Here is a 24,569-nt window from a genome sequence, read left to right as displayed (position 1 = left end):
TTTCTTTCTTTCTTTCTTTCTTTCTTTCTTTCTTTCTTTCTTTCTTTTTTTAAAGTCAGGGTCACACTAGAGAGCTGGCTTGGAACATGCGGGACCTGAGCAGCCTCAAACTCACAGCCTCCTGAGTGCTAGGATTAAAGGTATGTGCCACCAAACATGGCTTTGGAGTTATTTTAAAAATTAACTCATTATACATCAAAACACGACATCTTAGTTTTGAAAAACAACCTATAGGCACACCAGGAGTGTGGTTTAAAAACTCTGGTGTGCCTCTATCAGTTTGACTCTACATGGTAGTTAGCCTCTGTGACACATGCCCTGGCCAGTTGACAGGAGGAGTCTCTTATTGGTTAGCCCGAGTACATAAGATTATCATCTTGACCTCCCACTGACCTTGTTGGCACTGTTAAAAAAGTCATTTGCCATTGTTAATGAGGTTTTCCTTTCTGCCATGTGTAGTCCAAACTCTTCTTGAAGCTGATTCAATTTCTGGTTAGAGAGCTGCAGATGTTCCTTTTCTGCCAAGTCCTTTGACCGTAGGATCTCCAGAGCCTGGCTCTTCAGCGTCTCCAGGGCTGAATTCCATTCCTACAAGAGAACATTCTCTTTAGTGGCTGCACACAGACCCTGTCATGAGTTTGATGTTTGTGCCTCCGTCCCCAAATCCAAATGCTGACCCAGAATCCCTGAATTCGTGGAGCTTTGGTAAGTCATTATGTCAAAGAGTGGGACTTTTGTGAACAGGATTTCCACCTCACCTTCTGCAACAAGAGGGAGTTTGTCTGCAACCCAGGAAAGAGCCCTCATCACAACAGAGCCCTTCTCCCTTCCCGATCTCAGCTTCCCAGCCTCCAGAATCCTCCAGAATCATGAGAAATGTGTTGTCATTGTCCACCAACCTCCCTGTCTGTTACTTCAAGTTATAGGAACTAGGACTAAGACACCCACTTTGAAATCCTTGATTAGTTTGGGGGACATGTGTCCAAAATCTGTCATGACATTTTCCAATCATAGAGTCTGATAAGCCACGTGGAAGTAAATGCTCCACTGTGGGTTTGAGTATCTATGTGCAGTCGCCATAGAGAAGGCTCCAGAAAGCAGGCTCCAGAAGAAGAGAATGCGAGAGGGGGAACGGCAGTGGCTGCTGGGTCCCCCCAAATGCAGGCCAGGTCCACCAGTTACCTCCTCCCCTAGCAAGCCTCTCTGACTCATTTTGTTCTGTTTGTATCCATTCAAGTCTAAACCGAGTATCTCTCCCACAATTCCGTCTCCTTGTCAATGGAGCAAATATGTGCGACAAAGGAAGAGCAATCACATGTCTGTGGCTATTGTTTTTGAGTTAGTCTACACAGAAAGAAAGACTGAGATTCATTACTCATCATGAAATAAGTACACGTCAGCAAGCAGTATTTTCTTCTTGATCCTGCTTTTATACATTAATGCTTCACAGTTAATGATATTATAATCATGTCAGAAAAAGAAGTTTTCTGCTTTATGTGGAATGAGGATTTAAAACATGACCAATGGAGAAGAAAATACAAGTTGGAAAAAAGAATAACCTAAAAAAAATTAAAAAATAAAAAAAATTTTTAAAAAAGGAAAGAAAATACAAGTTGGAATAAACCAGTATTTATGTTACTTTCTGGAAGTTCAAGTTTCTTGAAATTGGAGTGATGCCAGATTTAGCCTCATCTGACACCCATCTCAAATGACGTTGAATAAGGCATGGGGCAGTTTGTGTTGTGAAGAAACTTAACATCAGACTTCCAACAGCTCACCCTGGCTCTGTCCTGGCACATCCGCTTCGCAAAATGTCCTATTATTAAATTTCATATTATGTTATATTGTATAAAATAAGTCTAATTTTAGGGCCAAGTGCTGCTATCGTTTCCATTAATCTCATAAGGCACACTGAAAAGTACACCTGCTACAGTTGAGGGCTCTAACGCAAGAACAGAATGTAGCTTTATTCTTTAGCAATATGTGAATTGATATTTCATATAACTATCCTATAGTCTTAAATTATGAAATATGGTAAACATACATAAGCAATATGGTGGTATTTTCAACAGTGATGAGGGTGTCTTGAAGGTAGAAATTGTACGTACTTTTTGGAATGCTCATGAACCCTGTTTCAGTATTTACTCAAAAGAAAACTATTTTAATGGAGGGATATGAAAGGAGGGAGGTGGGTTAAGGGGTTAGCGTTGGGTCTGAGGGGGAAGGGAGGCGGAGAGGGAACAGCCTATTGAAAGTGTGGCTTGTAAGTATAACCTTCAAAACTCCTCAGGTTATGTGTGCTTTCTTTTCTTCTAGTGTTTTCACAGACCCAGGAGCGTATGCTCCACAGGCTGACCCAACCATAAGAAGGACCACAGAGAACTGGGCACAGTGGCACACACACGCCTGTAACCCCAGCACTCAGGACACAGGCAGGTAGATAGCTAAGAGTTCGAGGCCAGCCTGTCCTGAGTCCAGGTCAGCCAAGACTACACAGAGAAACCCTGTCTTGAAATAAAAGAAAGGATCGCAGAGTCTAGTTCATGGGTCTCTGTACAATCTCTGTACCATGCTACCTTCCAGGGAACTGAGCAGACAGATTCCGAACTCCAAGCTTCTTACTGACTAGAGAAGCCACGCTCATAAACGTGAGCTTTGTGCCAAGTGCGTCCTCAGATTTTCAAAAAGACCTTTGTGCCCCCACTCGAACAGAACTAGATTTCATTCCTCCCTCAAGCGCCATAAGTAGCCTGCCCACTGCAAACCCAGCAAAGACCTGTGGGAAAGGGCCAGCGTTCTCAACATGGCGGTCTCCCGCACCGTGCGGCCTCAGTGAGTACCAGCCCCACTTTCCCCTGTCAGCTCTACCGTGGCCCCTGACACCGAATATTTGATCCTGACTGAAGGAAGCTCCTGACTGAGCTTCCCCTTTTCCCAGTTCTGAGCTAACAGTAATGGGATGTCCCCCAAACAGGGTAGGTAATAATCAGAATCAAGGGAACAGGGTCCTGTGCCCCAGCAGTTCTCAAATGTCTGCCATGCTGGTGTGTGCCCAGACCTTCCTGGAGGGTAATGTCAGGTGAGCGTTCTTGACAAAGAAACCCTTTGTTTGCTAATCATCTCGGGAGTCCAGTTGTCCAGGTGGACGAGTGTTAGGAAACACACCCAGTGGCTAAGAGGTCCTGAAGGGCCCACTACTTTGCCTGCTAACCCAACTCTTCCTGTTTCCTTCTCTTTTTTTCTTATTTCTTCCGATTTTTTACGTGTGCTGTGCATGTGTAGGCACTGCTGTCTTTTGGCACGTGTGGCCACACATGTGTGGGCACACATCTGTGAGTGTACGTGGAGGCCTGCGGTTGAGGTAAAGCCATTTTCAATCATTCATTGAGGTAGGGTCTCTCAAGCCAACGCAGAGCTCAGTGGTATGGCTGTTGCTGACTAGTCTGCTCTCTGGGTCCACTGTCTGTGACTACAGAGGGCTGGAATTCCAGGCCATTTACTGGCAGGTCTGGGGATCCAAAGTCCAGCCTCGATGAAATGTACATTAGCCACTGAGCCATCTCATCAGCCCTCTTCTTTCTTTGTACATTTAATGACCTACTCCCTCCGTCTCAAGCCTCTGTGCCATTATTTCTATAATCTGTTAAGATCTGTGGCCCAGTTAATCTTGAACTCAGGTAAAGAAATAATGCATGAAGATGCTGAATAAAAAAGGTAATTTTTTATAATTGGCAGTGACTAGCACTTTCTGTATTCATTAGTGAGGAGGGACCCTGTATAAATGCAAAACCTGGGGGTTGCTTAGCATGCTGGGTATAAGGGAAATGCAGAAGAAATCAGAACATGGAGAATCAGTTCATAGCCATTGTGTGTTCTGTGGGCCAGCTTGAAACTTCAGGACTCTCTACCAGCTCCCAGCGTGACCACTGCCTCTCCTCTGTCTCAGCACTGTGCTGAGGGCTTTTTGCATATCCTCGCACTCAGTCTTCACCACCCTACAAGGCCCAAGGTGCTACCCACATTTTCTCCACAGGGTAGCTAGAGGAATTACGCACTTGCCAAATGTCTCAGCGCCAAGAAAGGGAGTCAGAACCTATGCTCAGGGTGTTACCCCTGCTGAGGCTGAAGAAGCTCACCTGAGCTCGGGTACCTGGGTGTGGCTGCCACCCCAGCCCCAGCTCTGCAGAGGACGACACAGCATTTTTCAGCATCACAGAAGGATTTCCTGTCTTAGCTGAGAGAACTGCTGCAGTTAAACTTCCATAGGGCCCTGATGAGGACTTCATGGTGATAAAAGCCCTACACAACCCTAGGATTCTCTGATTCTAAATCAGAAGCCTTAGTATTTCCAAACAAATGTACACACACACACACACACACACACACACACACACACACGATATATATCTATATAGATATAATTGAAAATTTACTGCCCAAACTCAGGCTTAATTTGCTTTACCAGCAAATAATAAAGCTCTATATTATAAATACGTATTACATAAAGCTCTATATTTCTATAAATAAGGGGAGGAAGGCCTGTTCTTTAAAAATATTCATAAATCTGCCTTTAGGGCAAAATTTGAAAACCACAGGAGAAAGAACATTCTGTCCCAGAGCCAAGTGTCTGGAAACTCAGCCCACTGTCTCCTGCTACTTTGAATCCTGCTAGAAAAGAGTGGGCCCTGACCTTCCGAAGAAACTCAAAGAACCAGGTTCAACCATTTATCTATTTTCCCTCTTAATTACATTCTCACATGAACTCTGTGGGCATTAAACGAAGCTGGGTGCATTCACTATTTCTATTCAATCTTTTCAGAAAATTGACTCTGTTTTCTTTGAGCAATCTGCAGGCACTTTCGGATGCATTTCTATACCATTGTGATGATGTATTTCTCCAGGCGTTTTTCTGAGGGGACACTTTAACTGTTTTATATATGTATTTTTTACGGTAAAACTTTCTGGAGTCTGTCTGAATCCATCACACATTTTAAAAAATATGGTTGTCAACCTTGTCAAGGCTGGAGGAACCCAATGGAGAAAATCTTAGTTCTTTGTCACTAAGCCATTCCCGCTGTCTCCTAAGTGTTAAAGTCCTTACAAGGTTTCCGTCACTTTGCAATAAAACATTGCCGGTGTGTGTCCCCACCAGCAGAAGCCAAGGTCTGCCATTTCCCTGGCTTTCCAAACAGGCAGAAGTGTGTGCATATTCCTGACCCAATAAAGCCGAGTGGCCGTGTGCGCTTCTGGGCTCAGTGTGCCTCTCTGGATCATTCCATTATTTTCACTTATCACTCACAGTAGTGACCCTTTTAAACTGTACCTCTCCGTATTGCATTTGCTGTGGAAATTGTGCTTCTCTAGGTTCCCTTGATGGAAAGGGTTCTTTAAAAGAGGATTAGTGCGGCTAGACAAGAAGGGGAAAAGAATTCTTTCTTTCTCTTATTTCTGTTACAGTCTTAGGCTAGATCTTCAAATGAAGTCGTGGATTGCCATTAAGGAAGTTCACAAAGTGAAATATGTTCAACTTGAAAAGCAAAAGAAGTAACAATTGCAGTATGCTTAATAGGCTTTTCTTCACCCCAAACTTCCCCTGGAGAGGGGAGGGTGAAATAATTCAATTCCTTATGATGCATTTTCATTCTATGCTTGATTTCAGAGTGTAATTTTGAAGTTAGGGGGAGACAGGCAAAATGCAATATGGAATGCATGCGTGAGAGACTGAGAGAGACTGACTAGCTGTCACTCCCAAAACCAGATGGAGCAGAGGCAAATGTTGAGTTCATGTATTGCTCCCAAAGCATGGTTGATTCCAAGGCCACCGTACTGCGAGCAGACCATTTCTTGCTCAGTCTCAAATCCATGATCCCATTTGGTTCAGTACCAGGAGGATTGACTCATTGACAGAAAATCAGAATTTCCCATGATTGCATTAGCAGATGGTACAAACAAACCTGGCAATTTTAATCAGAGAATATTTGAAAGTCTGCTTTGAGCAGGCGTGATTTTTTTTAAAAGAACTGTTTACGCTTTGGAAGAATGACAGCGAGCAGGCAGAAAGCTCAAATTCTGATTATGTCAGGTTGGACAGTAGTTACTGTACAGGTTTCCCTCATGTCCCCTTGCAGGCATTTTCAGACCGACCTGTACAACTGCAGGATCATCCTAGAGAAAAAGGACTCCCTCACTCTCCACGCATGCAGAGGACAGTGCCCAGGGGCCATGCAAACTATGCCCTCCGAGGCACATTCCTACAAAGGTGTGGAAGAACTATGTCTCAACTATGCAGGAAAGAGACACTCAGTTTAGCCTTCCAGTAGAGAATTCCAGGAATTAGCAGGAGGTGGGCCTGGAAGAACACCTTTTATCCCAAACTTGCTAAGGAGATCCAGGCCCAAGTTTTGCTTGTGAGTTCTATTTCTCTCCGCAGACCAAGGCTGGTACCACCATTTGGTGGGCACTCTTGCTTCTGTAGTGATTTGTGCTAATTCAGTGACTCATCAGCTGTGCTTCACATTCTGGTATTTGAAGTGCTCCGAAAATCTGGTTTATTAGCCTAATTATTCATAAACAACCCTGCTGGGACTGGGGCCGATATGCGTCCATAGAAACGACAGATATACCCCAAATCAATTTCTGAATATGAGCTAGGCTGTTTTTCTCTCATCGTAAGAACAAAACAAGCACCCCCTTGCTGTCACCCCCTGCCAAAACCCTGGCTTGGAAGTTTCTAGGTTCTCTTTCACTCTCTCCAGCGTTTGACCACTGAGTGGAGCCCACAGTTCAGCGGTGCAGGCCAGGTGCCGGCTAGCACTGAAGCAAACAGCTGCATGCCACAATAAAGTTTGAAAGCAAACTGTAAATCAAATAAAGCACACGGTAACTAAGTCTTCAGAAAAGTGATTAGAAAACAAGTGAATCTGCTGGCTCGCCTTTAGTCTTAGGATTTTAATTATGTGAAAAATTGGGGAGGGGGTTCCCAAGATTTATATTTTCTGAGAACTATTGTTCCTTCTTCAGTGTCTCATCTTTGCTGTATTCTTTACATTTCTTGCCCTCCTCCAACATTTTTTTTCCTAATTGATTATGACTTTATTCTGATTGATGTTTATATTTTTAATCCAAATTAATAAAAAGCCTGACTGGTCAACATGTTTTTATCAAACATAATTTATCTACAATCATGTTGGCCCATGGGCTAGTGAAGTAGTTTTATTAATGGCCTGCAAACACTTAGGGTTTCACTTGTTAAAAGATCTGCTAGGCATATTTTGTGGGCTCACACATATGCAAGTCAACCATAGGGGAAATTAGGAACCTGTGATTTTGACCTCATATAGAAAGACCCCTACATGGGATAAGTTAAGTTAATAGAAGAGAGGGTCCTGTTTGTGTTTTGTCCACAATGATCATCAGATTAAAACTAGAACAATCAAAACCCATATACACAGACCCACATACAGGCAAAAAAGGAAAAAAAAAATGAACCCATTATTTTCCAGGTAAGTTTTAAGAACATTTTTAGGTTCATTTCATATCCACTGAACCATGATTTTTACTGCTAGAGTGGGGAATTTTTATTTTTAAAAAGCTGGACATTTTACTTGAAGTTGGAGATAAGCAAGAATGCTCTAACCAGTCAAATGTATAACCACTGGTGAGGAATATTCAGAAGGTAGTAAGGAGCAGATAGCTAGTGGTCTGGGACACTTTATAAACATATCAGAAAGCGAAGGTTGGGCTGTATCATCATGGTAGTTTCAGCATTAAAACTCAAAAGACTTGACTCTTAAATGGGATGCCATCGCCATGATGACGTATAAACCTAAAATTTAAACTCTGCTTTATAAATCCAGTAATATTTGAGGTGGACTATGGAAGACACAATGGCTAGTAAACTCCTTGTTTTCATTCTCGGTGAGTGGCTCCTGTGCATCAAACATCTCTGATACAGTGTTCACCACCGTCCTGATGAACGAAGAAGAGCCCACGCACCATGTTCTATTTCATTCCTTCTTCATGTCATTGTCTCGGACAAAGGAGCCATGGATTTAAGGGGAAAATGATAAAAAACAAAACAAAAAAAAGAAAACCTTTTTTTTTTTTTTTAGGTTTTTCTTCCCTAAACTTTTCCTGTAAAACTTTTCTAGCTGTATGTGGAATATTTAAACATTCTATCTTCACTATAGGAACAAAACCTCACCTCTATCGGTGTGGAAGACATCATCTGTCTTCACAAAGTGTAGTCAAGACTAGAATTTCATGCACGAATCTCCCTTTCTGGAGGGCCTGCTGCAGCTTGTGACTAAGTAGAACCATAGTACCCTTCCTGTATACTCAATAATCTGTGAAGCGGCAGCAAAATGATGCCAGGATGGGCATTTTATACCTCTCACTATGAATGGGGAACAACCCAAAAACATTCTTCGGCATGTCATAGGGGTAGCTAACAGAAAAGGGATTGTTGGGAGCTCAAGTGCAAACCAAGCAAATACTTCAGGGAAAGGGCCGTCCCTTCTGATTGCAGAATCTGAGCTGCCCTCTCAAGGGTCTTTAAACACAGGCAGGAATTCCATCTGGGGAGCTTGGAGGTGGGACTGGGTAGAAGGCAAGGGCTGGTGCTTGTGGGGGAGACAGCCCAGGCCAGAGCGAGGTCAAGGCAAGGCAGGGTGAGGGGGTCTAGATCATAAGAGTACGTGGCTGACCCAGAGCAGGACTTTTACATGCATTTTCTGTAGGCAGAGATGTGTAAGATGAGGCTTAAAAGCAAAAGGTGAGAGCCGTTAAGGCAAATGAGGACTTCAAGTGGTTAGAAGTGAAAATGACTGAGAGATGAGGGAGTGGTTAGGAATGAAGAGTGGGGACGAGAGATGTCTCAAAGAGCACTGGCTGCTCTTCCAGAGGACCTGGGTTTGATTCCCAGCACCCACATGGTACCTCATAGCTGTCTAGAACTCCAGTCCCAGGGGGTACAACACCATCTTCTGGACTCCATGAGGCACCAGGCACACATGCGGTACACAGACCCAAATACAGGCAAAAACAAACAGCAAAATGCACAAGATAAAAAATAAATATAAATGAAACAAGGAATTAACAGATGATAACTAAATGGATTTGTAAGACTTATATAAATAAAACAAATTTTAGTGGCTGCAATTAAAACAGTTATGCCAGTTGTTTCAGAATCTTCCAGAATGATGAAACAGCTTAGAGAACAAACTCTGTGTCCCAGGCTTAGTGGTGCAAGCATCCAATGAATGGGATGGAGTTTGTGTCATAGCAGCTCACGATGAGGCCATGAAATAAGGCATGGAATCCAAAAACAAAGTAGATCAAGGAAGCATAAGGCTGGGAGCTGAGTAATCACCAACTCATATGACAGTACCACAGGAAGGTCACAGTGGGTATGGTCATCTCAGACACTAAGAAAATGCCTTTTCAGGCAGCTACCTGAAGACTCCCTTCACTGCTGCCACACAAGAAACCCTGCTTTGTGGGACTTTCCACTTAACGATTGGCCAGTGATAAAGAATTGGGAGGAAGAAGGAAAAGCCAGAGCCCAAAACAAAAGTAATCAAATCCTCCTCTAGGCTTTTAAACAGAATGAGCTGAGGGTTTCTGAACACAGTGCCAGCAGGTGGCTCCAACCCTACCATTACAGACCACAGCATTCTGATTTTCCTGGAACTCAGCCTCTTCTAAAACAAGCATAGTTCTGAGGCAGTTTTAAAATGCAAGTTTCCCATGGAAATTAAAAGGATATGGCTCACTGAGCTTGAAACTAACCCCAAGTATAGGCAAGAATTGCGTTACCAATAAAAAAAAAAAAAAAAACCCGTTGTTTTATGGATTTTCCCAAGGCTCACTGGCAAACTCAATACTATTTATACAGATTTGTGACTGTTAGTGATAGAATTGTTTCTAATTTATGTTCTGTGAAAAATGACATCTGCTCATAATTGGAAAGTTCATTTAAAAACCAGGCAAGTAAAACAAATTATTCTCTACAGTGAAGACAGGAATTGAGATGTACAGATGCAGGTGTTTTAGGATTGGGAGAACTTAGCTAATTTTGCCTTGAGACGTTTCAGATCTGATTTCCAATCCAGACAAAGTGCAAAAGAAGCAGATTCTCTCAGAGGTTGCTTTACAGTCATCAGATATGATTGTGGACTGATTTAAGGAAGGAATATGCTTTATTGTAACTTCACGAATTCTGTAACCTTCAGTGAGGGAAGCCAGGGGATAATGATTAGTGCAATGGTGAGTTTCTCTGTATAAGCTAATATATGCAGGAATGAAAAGAAAACATTCCCATGCTTGTGAAATACTAAGAAAATATTTGGATAACCTGAATACTGGTTACTTAACTCTGGATATAGCCCCAGACCTCCTGAAGCACCAAAGAAACATACAAGTAGCTTCTTTATACTGAATGTTCCATTTCAGCGACACTTGTGGAAGATAATAATACATTTTCATTCACAAAGTATGATCTAATCTTGCTTCTCCTCTCCCCCAACTCCTTCCATTTCATCTCCACTCCTCACCTCCCCCCCCCATTTCTAAAAGAACAACCAGAAATCTTACATGCTCATCTTTTTTTTTTCAGGTTTTTAAATTATTTCTATTTTTATATTAATTACAGTTTATTCACTTTGTATCCCAGCCATAGCCCCCTCCCTCATTCCTTCCCAATCCCACCCTGCCTCTCTCGTCTCCTTCCATGCCCCTCTCCAAGTCCACTGATAGGGGAGGTCCTCCTCCCCTTCCATCTGACCCTAGTTTATCAGGTCTCATCAGGACTGGCTACATTGTCCCCCCCTTGGCCTAGCTAGGTTGTTCCTCCCATGGGGAGTGGGGAGATCAAAGAGCCAGCCACTGAGTTCATGTCAGAGACAGTCCCTGTTCCCCTTACTAGGGAGCCCACTTGGCTAGAACCTGGAAACAACCCAGATGTCTCTCAGTGGAGGAATGGATACAGAAATTGTGGTACTTTTACACAATGGAATACTACTCAGCAATTAAAAACAAGGAAATCATGACATTTGCAGGAAAATGGTGGGACTCAGAAAAGATCATCCTGAGTGAAGTATCCCAGAAGCAGAAAGACACACACAATATATACTCACTTATAAGTGGATACTAGACCTATACTATAGGATAAACATACTAGACTTATAAGATAGAATAAACATACTAAGATCTGTATACCTAAGGAAGCTAAACATGCTCATCTTTTGATCTTCAGTTACCTGCATAATCCCAGGGGATGGGATGGCACAGGGACAAGCAGCAAAAGGAAATCAAGTCCTACGCACGAACAATCTTGTCCACAACCTCAAAGAGTACAGATCTCTTTAGTTGTATATTATCGTGGCTGGGGAGATGGCTTGGGAGTTAAGAGCACTCATGGCTCTCGCTGAGGACCCGGGTTCAGTTCCCAGCACCCACATAGTGGCTTATAACCATCTGTAAACGCCAGTTCCAGGGGATCTGATGCCCTCTTCTGACGTTTGCAGACATCACACACACACACAAGGTGCACATATGTGCATGCTGGCAAAGACTCATACAGACATCAATCAATCTAAACAAATCCATATATCTATATATATAAACATATATCTACATATCTAAACAAATTCACCGTTTCTGAAGAATAGCAAATGACCAATCTAATTAGGGAACCAGAAGACCATTCCACTTATTGTAATATAAGAAAGAATAAAATAGTTAGGAATAAATTTAATGAAAAAGGGACAGGAACAGTACACTGAAAGTTACTAATTATTGTTGAAAAGGAGAGAAATCCAGAAAAAAAAGAAACAAACAAAAAAAAAAAAAACAAAACACCACTAAATAAATGGAAAGACAATCTGTGGAAATGAACCAAAAAATTTAATATTGTTAAGATGGTAGTACTAGGGGCTAAAGAGATGGCTCAGTGGTGAAGGGCACTGGCTGTTCTTCTGGAGGACCTGGGTTTGATTCCCAGCACCCACATGGTGACAAAACCAACCTATCTATAACTCCAGTTCAAGAGGGGTCCTATGCCCTCTTCTGGCTTCTGTGGGTACTGCCTGCATGTGGTACACAGACATACATGCAGGAAAACACCCATACATATAACATTAAAAAATTAAAAAGAAAATATTAAGACAAGAATACTCCTCCAAATGTATAGAGGTACAAAGTAATTCTTGCCAGGATCTTCAGGTGTTACTTGCATAACTGGAAGGCTGATACTAATATGTGAAATTGTAGGCCGACCCGAACAGCCAAAATAGCTATTAAAAAAAGCTTGAAATAGAAACAAAATAAGAAAGAGACCTTACACTTCCAAATTTCATTTTTTTCCTTTAAAATTAAATGTGTGGCAGACGAGCATAACAGATGTACAGATCAATAAGATAGAGATGAGAATCCCGAAGTAAGCCCAAATATCCATGGTCACTGACAGACATACCAAGATCATTAAATCGGGAAAACTGTTCTGTTTAATTCCTGAGCTGTGGGGATTCTTGACAATCACATGAGAAAGAATGAAATTAACTCCCTGCCTCACCCCATACACTACTCCATACAGATTAAACACCTAAATACAAAACCTAAAGCTACAACATCCTCTGTAGAGGACACAGGACTACATCTGTGTGATGTAGCAGACATGGCACTAAAAAATAAGCTACAGCACTTAGAATAAGTTGAACTTTATCAGAATTAAAGGGCTTTGTTCAAGGAAGGCTGCTATGGATAAAGGGGTTGTACAAAAAGCTCTTCAAAGACATGTGCACAGTGGACAGCCACCACGTGAAAAGGCTACACAGTCGTTAGCTACCAGGGGAAAGCAAGAAGTGTTAATCAGCTAGCCCTGCACACACACGCAGGTGGGTACAAAACAGAACAAAATGGAAACGACAAGTGTTGGGGTGATTCTGGGAAGGTGGAGTCCATGGCGATACAATGGTGCCTATGGAAGACATCAAAGGGACTCCCCCGCGCGTTAAACAGAAACAGCAGTTCAAACACTCTCTCTCTCTCTCTCTCTCTCTCCCTCTCTGTCTCTCTCACACACACAAGCATGTATGTGAATTCTCAGTGTAGCAGACAGATGGCAGAAGTAACCCAGATGTATGGATAAAAGAGCATAGTATATCCATACAGTGAAATATTTCTCAGCCACAAAAGAATGCAGTATCCCACCACAGTGAGGACAGACTAGGAAAAGGCCAAACATAAAAGGTCAGTTTGTGTGTGTTTATTTATTTATTTATTGCTTAGGGAATAAGCAAATCCAGAGAGACAGAAATCATAGGTTGGCCAGGGCTGGAGAGGAGAACGCACTGACTGTTTAATGAGCCTGGTGTGTCCTTTGGGGGCCGTGGAAATTATCTGTGATCCACAGCATTGTGAAGGTTCTAAACGTCAGTAACGGTACATTTTATAACCCTTTTATTTCTTGTACTGCTGTTTAGAATCCATATGCCGAGCATTTCACTGAACATGGTTGTATCTGAACACATTAAAATCTTTAATTTATAAAGCAAAGGGACAAGTAGGCCGCAATTGCCGTCCCTTTTTACATAAAGAGAATCAAATCAGGCCCAATTTTATTATTTTTTTTTAAGCCTGAGACGGCACCAGAAATAAGCAGAGGTGCTGGATTTTATCTTTCTGTCTTATACTTATTTCCAATAGGAAAGAATGTAAGCACCCACACAGCGTGTGTAGTGTTAACTTTTTCTGTATTTTTCACAAAGTAAAACTGTATTATTCATTTAGAAAGACATAATGAGAAGCAGATTATAAAGAGTCACTTATCCTGGCTGTATAGGTGGTAATCACACATGTAAATTATTCAAATAAGCTTGCAGGAAACTCTACTTTACTTCCTTTTCTCACAGTAGGGCATCAAGCTCCACTTTTTTCTTTGCATGAAGTTTCTGTGGGACCACAGCACTGGCACTTTTCACAAGATTGTCTAATAGTATTATTTATAGGAACTTGGGGCCAAGATCAGAAATGTAGTTTGTGAAGTCAACCACAACTGGAAAATATTTTCAGTGACTTGGAAAATCAGACTAGATGGTGAGTCATGGAAGGTGGTTTTAATCCTGAAGCTGGTGAATGTGAATATTGTAGCAAAACATGGGAGGTGGCTCTTTCAGTTTGCTCCTCAGAACCGTGAAGACCATTATTAATGAAGGTTTTATCATTTAACCATTACACACTCATCTGTAAAAACCAGGGAAAGTGTGGGCGTGCGTGAATAAAGCTTCCAAGTCCTTTGTAAAATTTAGCATGCACACAAGTCTTCGCAGGAGGGTTGTCCCACACAGGCTGTGGCTCTAGGTTCAATGGGAAATCTGAGAGGGACACAGGCATAGCATGGCCGTAAGTCTCCCTCGAAGATGCAGAGTCCCCTCTGTGCTCACTGCTTTTCCAGATGTGCTTTCCTCAGCCTCACTCCTCACCTGCCCTCACAGATTGTAACACAGTCTGGGCTGCAGAGCAGGGCCCCTCGTTTGAAGGGAATCTCATTGCCCATCAGCTCTCAGGCTCCAAAGCTTACCAGGGCAAGGTGTGAAATGTGAGCAGGTGGGAAGAGGAGGTACAGTAATCATTAAAGAAGAATGGCGTGTTTTGTGGGAAGTTCCTAGGGTGTATGTGCCTTTCAGAAAGAAAGAAAGAAAGAGACACCTCTGTGGCTCCTGAGACCTTTCAAGTTTTAGAAGATAGACTGAACTCGGTTTCTCTTTTTTATTTTTATTTTTAAAAAAAACAACCCTCTAATATTTTAAGCTTGACAGCGAGTTGTTTTTTATTTTTATGTCTTAAGCCTGATGCACCCAAATAACCACACAGATTGTCTGGGAATGAGATCCAGATGTCAACCTCTTTCAGCACTTCTCAGGGCTCAGTGAGAAGCAGAGCGAAGAGGCACTGGCCTGGCACTCCCCACAGCACCAACTGCAAAGGGCTGAACTCACAGAGAGTCGACACCGTGCGAGCCCGGACTAGCTCTAGACATCCAGGACACGTAACTGATTCTGACCTCCAAAGTAAGCTTTGGGGTATCAAGTCGACCTATCATGCCGTTCGAGGATGATTTAAAGCCATCCATGATTGCTATTCCGTTATTAGTCACGTATGTGAAGGGAAAACAATTTTTACATTAAGTAAAGATGGCACTGCTAAAACAGTGACTCATATTCCACAGCTGTATTTAAATAACACTTCGGCTCAACTACTTTGACACACCCTGAAACTTAAGTGATAGCTGTGGAAGTCACTCCATTTCTTGATTTGAACGCATTGCAGCAAGCAATAATACACACTTTTGCAGTCTATTTGGAGAAGACTTAGAAGACCGATAACCCATGCCATCCAGCTCCCTGCTTCTCAGTCTCACTGTGCAAAGCACACACACCTGCCTTCCCCGTGAACCTGACCACTTACGTGGGTTTCAGTAATGACCCCCACTTGATGCCTTATTTCTGATCAATTCTCTTTTAAAGTGGTAACCTCACACCCACATGAGTCCAGAGTGCACTGTGCTGCCTCCTATTTGGGACATAGAAACATTGAGTCCTTTCTCAAGGGAGTATGATTATTGCAAACTCAAAATTGAAAACTGTCTGAAAAGTTCGCCTGATGGATGGAAAAGTCAACAATATTTTCAGAGTAAGACTTACAGGTGGGTGAATGCACAAACATTTCCTCCAAGAATTGCTAAGTTTCCTCTTTGCAGGGGTCCGTGAAAATGAGGCACAGAGAAGTAAATTGTATCCGGTGTTCTGACTGATATAGCAGGAACTTAAGCCCATTTTGTTCCACTTTGGTTTTGCTTTTTCATGTAGAAAGAATCATAGCACAATAGACATCTTCCCCACGTGTCTTTGCCTCCAGAACACAGTGTACTTAGGAGTATGCGGGAGAAAGAATTTGAAAGGAACTGAGGACATTCTGCTTCAGTGGCCGTTTTCAATACACTCAGTCTTTAAAAACTGAAGACCATCGAGGTGGCCGAGGAGAATCTCAGCGGCAAAGGCTGTTGTGTCCCCAGGCACACCTAACACTGTTCACAGAGCTGCTCTGAGGTGACTGGGGTGACTTCTCTGGCCCACGCCTGGCTACACGCATTGGCATTGCCAAGCTGAAAGTCTCGGTAGCTTGAACAGAAAAGCCTTCAGAGTTTCCTTCTGCTCCGGTTTCACGTATCGGGGAGCTGGTCCTTTCTGTAGGACCAGCAGCTGAGGGAAGGCATTGGCGGCCATGTAAAAGCCTGTGAGTGTTGTAGTCCCTTCAACTGGGAGCCCTAGGAAGGCTGAGCCTACTGGAATTCAGTTCTCCAGCCATGACCACTGCCATGTAAACGCAGAGTGTCTGTGATTCCTTGAAGGAGGCCCAATGAGATCAGGCCTCACAGGAGACAGAGAAGGTCATGAGACCCTCACCTGAGATCCCAGCCACTCGGTCCTGGTACCTCTCTCCAGCCACGTGTAATTCTTCCCCATCAGAGTATTGAGCTGGGTGTGTAAAAAAAAAAAAAAAAAAAAAAAACAGGGAGGGGAAGGTTGGATTGGGGTTCTGGGAGGAAGCTTTCATGAATCATCATCCACGCTGGGATGCACTTTTCAGTGATTCACCTGTAAATAACCCTCACCTATGATTCTGTAAGGAATCCTAATAAGCTCATTGCTCACCAAGAGGGACTTGGATGGGATGACATCATGTCTCCCCAGGAAATGGAACACAGTGATGTCAGGGGCGTGCGAATGTCTGGAATAAAAGCATGTTGCCTTCCAAACAGTGGATATCCTAGCGAGAACTTCATGAGTTAGATACACTGAAAAGTGCTACGCAGGTGCTATGCTATGGGTAGGAGGCCTCCATCAACAGTCTTACCAAGCCGTGGGCCCTGTGAACTTCAATAATGAGCCATGTGATAAGATCTATCCTTGATGCAATAGTAGTATGAATGCTATAGGGGTTACCAACCACCTTCTGGTTGGATTTAAGGCTAACTCTGTAAGAGGAGGCACATGCCTGGAACTAAATATTTGGCCAAGAGCCCACAGTTGGGGAGCTTACAAGCATGAAGGAAAAACCTACTACTACTATTTTATTAAATGGTAGAGTATCAAACCCTCCTCTAAATTTGTATCTCACAGACCTCTTCATTGAAGTTTCATTGTGCAGGGGATTACGGCTAACTAAAAACCCACAACTGGTCAACCTGCAGAACTCTCAGGGGCTTCAGCTTGGCTTGGTCTTTGCTGTTGATACTCTCTCTTCAAACTTCATTCTGTCCAACTGTATTTTCACCCATCTTCACCTGACATTCATCGAGCCACTCACTCCTTCATCTGGACCCAGTGCTGGCCTTTTAGCTCTGAAGTTGGACTCTATAGCTTCTCTCTCAATCCTGTGGCCCTGCCGTGGCTTGACTCTCAGCCAACACAGCAGCTTCTGCTGGATTCATGATCTTATCCATACAGAGATTCTTGTAACCCTTCAATTTCATAGTTTTGCCATCTCAGGCCTCTTTGAATATATATTATCTATATTGAATATATATGTATATATATTCTGTAGCAAATATATTTGTTATTTTACTAAACATACATACATATATGTATATGTGTATATATGTCATATGATGTATAGCGTAGCTGGTCTTTGCTACTTGGTGGGTTCTTCTTTTTTTTTACCCTTTATCACCTCAGTTTTATCTCCTAACACTAGAAAAGAGAGACAAAGATAAAGAGGAGAAAAGAGTTAAGGAAATCCCCGAATCGAATTCCTTTCCTTTTGTTTCTTCTTTGACCATGGCTAGCTACTAACAAACTGAAACCAACCTCCCTAAAGGACCAAGAACCACCAACCGTACCTCCTGAGGCCCTCGAATTTATGTAGCCTTTGAAAAGTTCCCAGAATTCCAAATATCACACAATCGCAGAAATTATCTGCAGCTGGCAGACAGATAGCATGAGGCAAATCATGGTCAGCTGCTATGGACAGTCCAAAGCAGCCCCATATCCTTCACCTGGGATTAAATTGGAAGACCATTCTTATAATATTTCCGTGTTTGTTTTAAAAAAACCGAAACCCCAGAATTTTTAAAAATTAATCTGAGTTAATGTTAGTAAATAAATTAGGATATTCACCTAAGTCAAAGCTTTCAAGGAAGTGGAACTACCCGGCAAATTGCTGCACCTTGTCAAAGTATTCTTACTCAATTATGACATGGCTGACAGACACAAACTTGTTCTTTCTTTCTTTCTTTCTTTCTTTCTTTCTTTCTTTCTTTCTTTCTTTCTTTCTTTCTTTCTCTCTTTCTCTCTTTCTCTCTTTCTCTCTTTCTCTTTCTCTCTCTTTCTTTCTTTCTTTCTTTCTTTCTTTCTTTCCTCTACTTTCTTTCTGTCTCTCTCCCTTTTGGTTACTTTGAGACATGGGTAGTCATCTATGTTTTTTACATAGCACATTCATGAAACTTTTCTTCTCTACACCCCAGAGTTTTAAATGTGAACTGCAAACAATGCCATACATAGTACCCTCCTAGAACCAAGGTCATAGGTGAACAAATAGTCAATCCTACATCCTCAGAGCTGTAAGGGAAGAGAATAACTACCAGAACTCTAGGTATGTCTAACTCATGAAGGAATGCTGCTCTTGCTTCTATGATTAAAGGTAGCTATCCTATGCAGTTTGAATCATTCCTAGGGCTTAACAAGTGTTGCTATTGCTAGGATAGTACTCGCTGATCAAGTTAGAGTTTGATACACATAGAATAAATTACTGTATAACTTCAAGGAAAAACCTTAACATGCAACTGAAGCTGAAATTTTAGAAGAGATTTTTAAAAAATGAGCAGTAATAACTAGGGTATTACTGGGTATTAATAGGGTATAACTAGGGTATAACTAGGGTATTAATAACTAGGGTATTAGTAATAATAGGGTAAATTGTCTTTTGTAACTGCATGTTTTGACAGTCAGTTAAGCACTGAAACTAGACTTTTGAAGACCTACAATATATTGCAGCATACAACCACAAGCAAGAAGGTAACATGAAACTAAGACTGTCATGCTCCTTAGAATATCTGAGCCTAAATAAATACAATCTCTCCCCCCAAGCCTTCCCCCAACCATCTGATGAGTTGGTTGGTCTTGCTTGCTTTCAGCCACCAACTAGCAAGTGTTTTGGAGCCTTTGTGACTTCCTCTAACCGCTAACTCCCCATGATGCTCTAGGTATGGTGACGGTAATTCCCTGGACTCAGTCACCATGATAAGCTTTAGTTCTCTGCCATCCACTTGCAGTGGCTGCCTGGCTGAGAGCCGGGGTTTCTTCCAAGCAGAGGAAGGTGAGCAGGTGAGGGAGCGGGGGATGAAAATGAGAGCAGTGATCAGGCCGTGCCTGGAGATCGCAAGGTGACAACAGTGTACAGAAAACCAAACCAAACCAGCGAAGGACCATTCTTTAGCAATATAGGGACGCTCAATATCAAAGAGCTGGCACCTCGGGTTCTGCAGAATTGAACTCCAAGGCTGCCAAGGACAAGACGCAATTATAACAAAGCTGCACCCTGCCCCCAAGCCTCTGATTTGTTTGCTTCAGACAAATCTTTTTTAAAAAATGATAAGCTTTTTAGGAGTTCTGTGATTATTTAAATAAAGCATCGCTTATACTCAATGCAATGCCAAGTAGACAATAATTATGACATGTGAGTGTGTTGTGTGTCTCTCTTTGTGTGTGTGAATGATTGCACGTGTGTAGCTGTGCTTGTGTAGATGTGTGTGAATGAGTGTATGTGTGTAGCTGTGTGTGTGTGTGTGTGTGTGTAGAAGCTGCTGTTTCACTGTCCTTCTAGAAGCCATTGAACAATGGCATTACACAATGCTCTAGTGAGCATTTCTAGGAAATCAATAGGTTTTTCAAAGCTAATGGTCTTTCTTTTGGTTCCCCTATACATTGCTGATCCAGGCATAATTGAAGAGAACTCCTGGTTTGCATTTCCCACTTACCTTAATGTATCTTACCTTTGCTTTGACTATCAGGTCCTCATGCTTACGGATCAGCTCCTGGTTGTCTGAAAGCGATGAGCCCAGACTCTGTCCCTGCAGATCTCGTGTTGTTTTCTGAAACCAACAAGAAACCTGGGAAAGAGGCGAGAAGAAAGGACAAATGTTTGAGCGACAGAGGATTTAAACTCAGAAATAATACTGCAACCTTTGAAAACAAAGCATCTGAATTTCCTTCTACAGAAATTAAGTTATATATGAAGTTATTATCATCCAGGTTGTTAATTTTATCTTTATTTTAGCATCTCAATGCTTAAGAAATCCCAGAAGAACATATGGATTGCTAAGCAGCTCAGTGGATTATAAGGCGTAAGGAATCAGGATCTTCTTCATATGTAACAGCACATTCCCATGCACTCCATAAATGTTGCCCTTTTCAAATACAACGTTCTTTCTATATATAAATACAAACGGAATATAGTTACGCAGTCCCAGTTAAAGATATTAAATATCACATGTGGAACTTTCCTAGTATACAAAAAGGAAATACAAACGGATTTCATTTGCTGTCACTGGTGGAAATCTGTATTAAGAAACTAAATGGGGAAGTTATTAAATTCCTCTGACACTGTAAGAACATGACTAAGATTTATGCATAGTTGATTCATGACACAGGGCACACAGCATCAAGAAACAAATATTGTGGATCTTGAAGGCAGCAATAAATGCTTTCTTGCTTTAATTTTTTAATTAATTAACTTCGTGGGAGTGCTGATCTTAAACCCAGGGCCTCCCACAAACCAAGCAAGCATTTCACCTCTAAGGCCCTGAAGCGCTGCACTTTCAGAGATGCCAAATTTCAAGAGATACCATAACTTGGTATGAGACTTCTGACTTAAGGCTCCTGAGCACAGAACCCTTATAGCCACTAAATCATGACAGCCAGATATGTACTATCTGCTTCTGCAAAGCATCAGCCCCTGAATCGTATCATAACGACCAGTTTTTAAGCACTCTAAACTAGATATGGCGCTAGCTGGGTTGGGAGCATCATCTTTGTTTTTCCTTAGTGAGTCTGTAACAAGAGCAATATAATCATACAAATGTACAGAAAAAGCAAATGAATCTGGAGAGCTGAAGCAAGCAGTTTATCTAGAGACAGATGGTAAGCAGCAGACGAAGGACCTGCCCCAAGTGTGCACAATTCCAAAATCCAGGCTCTTCCGCCGTGCCCCGCCACCCTGTGCATGTAGCCAGTCTTTCAGCCCTGTTGTCTGGGGATATTTTTGCCAACCTCAAAAATGAAAGTTGGCAGCCAGTTCAAAACGGTGGGCATAGCCAAGAGTCATATTGTGTCCTTCTGCAGCCTCACTTATCTCGTCTAAAACAGCCACGGGCTTTCTTCCAGCTCCTGTAACAAGAAGGAATACATGAAGCAAGAGGCTGAGGGAAAGGGGTGTCAGGTGTAAAGTTCCAAACTGAAACTGTCCCTCACACACCACAGATGGCAGAGGCAGGGGCTCGCCCTCGATAAGATGCCCAGGACCACCGGGGGCGGGGGGGATGGTGTGGCAGGTAATCTTGAGAGCAGAAGGTCTGAACCAGCTCAGCATTTCCCAGCAGAGAAGAGGCAATAAGTTATGGAGCGATATGGTTTCTCTAGCTTACCAAAATTTTAGCCCTTTATCTAGTGCAAACAAAAATAATATGTTTACCCTTGTAGCTATTTTAATGTGAAATACACTTCCTTTGTAATGTTGGTAAACTATGATATATATATATATTTTTATATATAATATATATATTTAACATATATATACTTATATATGTTATATATATTTAACATGATACACATGCATAGTGTTTTTATATATTTACAATTCTTTGAAGCCATTTTATCTGCTATCCAATTAGAACTAGATATTAAGTACAGTTTGCATGTAAGACTCTCAGAGGGCACTTCATGAAGGGCACTTCATGAAGAACAATAAAATTTATTTTACTTTTTTATAAAATAATCTCTCACAAAAGTACCAGTGAGTTCTTAAAAAAAAAATGTGACCAGAGGGATGATTTGAGGGTTTTCCTCAAAACAGATGATGAATATAACTAACTCCCAGAGACTACTTAGTTGTTAAGTGCCCTAAGTGAGCGTTTTCTATTCCTGGCTAAAGTCAGGATCAGGGCAGACATCTCAAGAATGTTTTATTGTGGGACAGTTAATATGGAAGCTGAGTGAGCGAAACATGGCTGGAAACAGGTGTTCATTAATCTTCCCAAACAGGTGAGGTGCCTGAAGTCTCAGATAATCCTATGTAATTCGTGAGTCAAAACTTTGCCATCTAACGCATGCCAGAGATGATGAACGCTCCAGGAGGGAGCAAGTTGCTGTGATTTTTTTTTGACACAGGATCTCCCCGTAGAGCCAGTTGGCCTGGAATTTGATGTGCGGCAGGTGGGCTTCTCACTCACAGAGCCCTGCCTGCCTCTGCTCCCCAGGCACTGGGGTTAAAGCTGCACACTGCTGCAACAGCTCGTTTTGGTTTTTGAATGGTGCTGACTCACTTCATCCTTTAGATTTGGCTGACACTATTTCAGACCTCAAATGCTACTATCCCTACAGAGCAATGCTTTGTAAGTAGAAAACTATGGTCATACTCAGTATATTTGGTCCCTATATCTGCCTTTCAAGACATGTGACTTTAGCTCTATACATTTTTTTTTTCTAACTGGATGTACTTTGGGAAGAAACACAAACAAGTTGGTGTGAATGTCTGAAGTGAGTGGATCGTGGTTAGCATGGTACATGTTACCAGGAGGCATTCAGACACAAACAGCCTCCGAGGTTAGGGTTACCACCTGTGCTGTGGGATGCCCACAGACAGGCTCACGGTCCTTCTCAAGCTAAAGTAAAACACCCCAAATAACCACAAGAGGGTCCACCACAATACTCTGATACCCAGGCAGTCACTCATTACATCCCACAAGTAGTTACTAGAGACAGCTGCACAGCTATTCCAGGGGTCCTTTTTATAAGCTTTTAAACTGTATCAGTTGCTGTCCAAAAAGCTTGAGTGATGGGTCCAGGCCAATGAATGCTTCTACAGATACTGCCACAAAAAAGAGGCACATGGGATGGAAGAGAGAACAACAACAAAAAACACTCAACAAAGCAAAAAAAAATCCCTGAGACATTCATCAGAGGGTGAAGACAAACTGACATTGATCAATAAAGATACAAAGAAGAAACAAAGAAAAACAGACAGGAAGAAAGGAAGGGAGAGAGGGAGGGAGGAAGGAAGGAAGTCAGGCAGGAAGAAAGGAGAGAGGGAGGGACGGAAGAATTGGAATGCTAATAAAAATCAAGAATTATCTCAAAAGTAAAAGAAGAGGTGCAGGGAAATTCTGCCAAGTAGGTAGACTTGAACTGTGCAATAGAATAGCCATCGCCGGCACACTAGCTGGCCTGCAATTAGTCTATCCTGAAAAGTGCCGTGGACATAAACTGCCTATGAGAGATCCTGATGGGCTTTGGGCATTTTAAAAAGTATAAATACCTCATTAGCAATAATTATCTATCAAATTATATTTGGATGTGTTGTGTTAAATAATATATATTATGTTTCACTTGTTATGTGCCTTCTTCTTCTTCTTCTTCTTTTTTTTTAGTTACTTCTGGGATATTTAAAATCATACATATCCATTGCATTATATTATCTTTGGCTGGCTATGTTAGTCAAAGGAGCTCAGAATATGTTTAGTTGTTAAATGTAAATTTGAAGACTGACTCAGACTTAATTAAGAAGAATTTAAATAGCAGAGCCAGGAGAAGGGTGGAGTGAGGTATCAGTCAGTAAACATTTGGGGACTTCCATGTGGGGGGGCACAGAGGGAGGGGGAATGAGGATCTGAGGAGCCCTTTACAGAAGTTGCGCTCATCAGCTAAGTATTGGAAGATGGCTTTAGGAAGAGCAGAAAAAGCGGGAATATTCACTTTAGCTTTTGAAAATGTACTTCTTTCTCTGATTGGTGGCTCTTAGGAATTGAAGGAAGAAGTAACCAGACAACCACGAGGGAAGCTGCAGAAAGCTCTAAGTACCTGCTAGCCTGGGACAAGACTTGGTGGCTAGTTTACATGAACAGGACATTCTACTCTAACCATGCCTACTGAAAGAAATAAATGAACACAGTGAGGGGAGAGGATGGTGAGCCTCTCAGAGGCATCAGGCACTGTTCTTTGCATCTTAGAATGTCACCTCACCCTCTTCCTTCAACTGAGACAACAAATGAGGAAACAGAGAGGAGACAGGGTGAATTATTTGTCCAAGTGCAAATGCAGGCAGCAGGGAGGATTGGGAGCAGTCATGTCATGGTCAGACTCCGTGCTTTCTGATCCAGTATTTATTTTGCATTCCCATCACATTCTTCCAGTGAAACAAAGGATTCTGGGAAAGCCCAGGTTGATGAACAAAACTGTAAGGGAAGGCTGGAGCTGTAAGGTCTGATTTTAACATAGAAGGGCTACAGGCAGGCTCAA

At 42.1% G+C, this 24,569-nt stretch overlaps 1 protein-coding gene across 4 annotated transcripts in view; it reads right to left on the bottom strand.

Moving 5' to 3' along the window:
• Nucleotides 1-24,569, bottom strand: part of Ccdc141 (coiled-coil domain containing 141) — a 169,216-nt gene that overhangs the window by 84,959 nt on the left and 59,688 nt on the right. For all 4 annotated transcript variants that reach the window (XM_055600779.1, XM_055600780.1, XM_055600781.1 and 1 more), the window contains exons 6-7: nt 20,051-20,167; nt 394-588 (exon numbers count right to left, since the gene is read on the bottom strand). In XM_055600779.1, coding sequence (XP_055456754.1) covers nt 394-588; nt 20,051-20,167 — 312 coding nt within the window. The remainder of the gene's footprint in view (nt 1-393; nt 589-20,050; nt 20,168-24,569) is intronic.

This window comes from Psammomys obesus, unplaced genomic scaffold, assembly GCF_907164565.1.
Source record: "Psammomys obesus unplaced genomic scaffold, mPsaObe1.curated_primary_1811, whole genome shotgun sequence".
Lineage (NCBI taxonomy): Eukaryota > Metazoa > Chordata > Mammalia > Rodentia > Muridae > Psammomys > Psammomys obesus.
The sequence above is the reverse complement of the archived record's forward strand: the minus strand, read 5'-3'. Positions and strand labels throughout refer to the sequence as shown.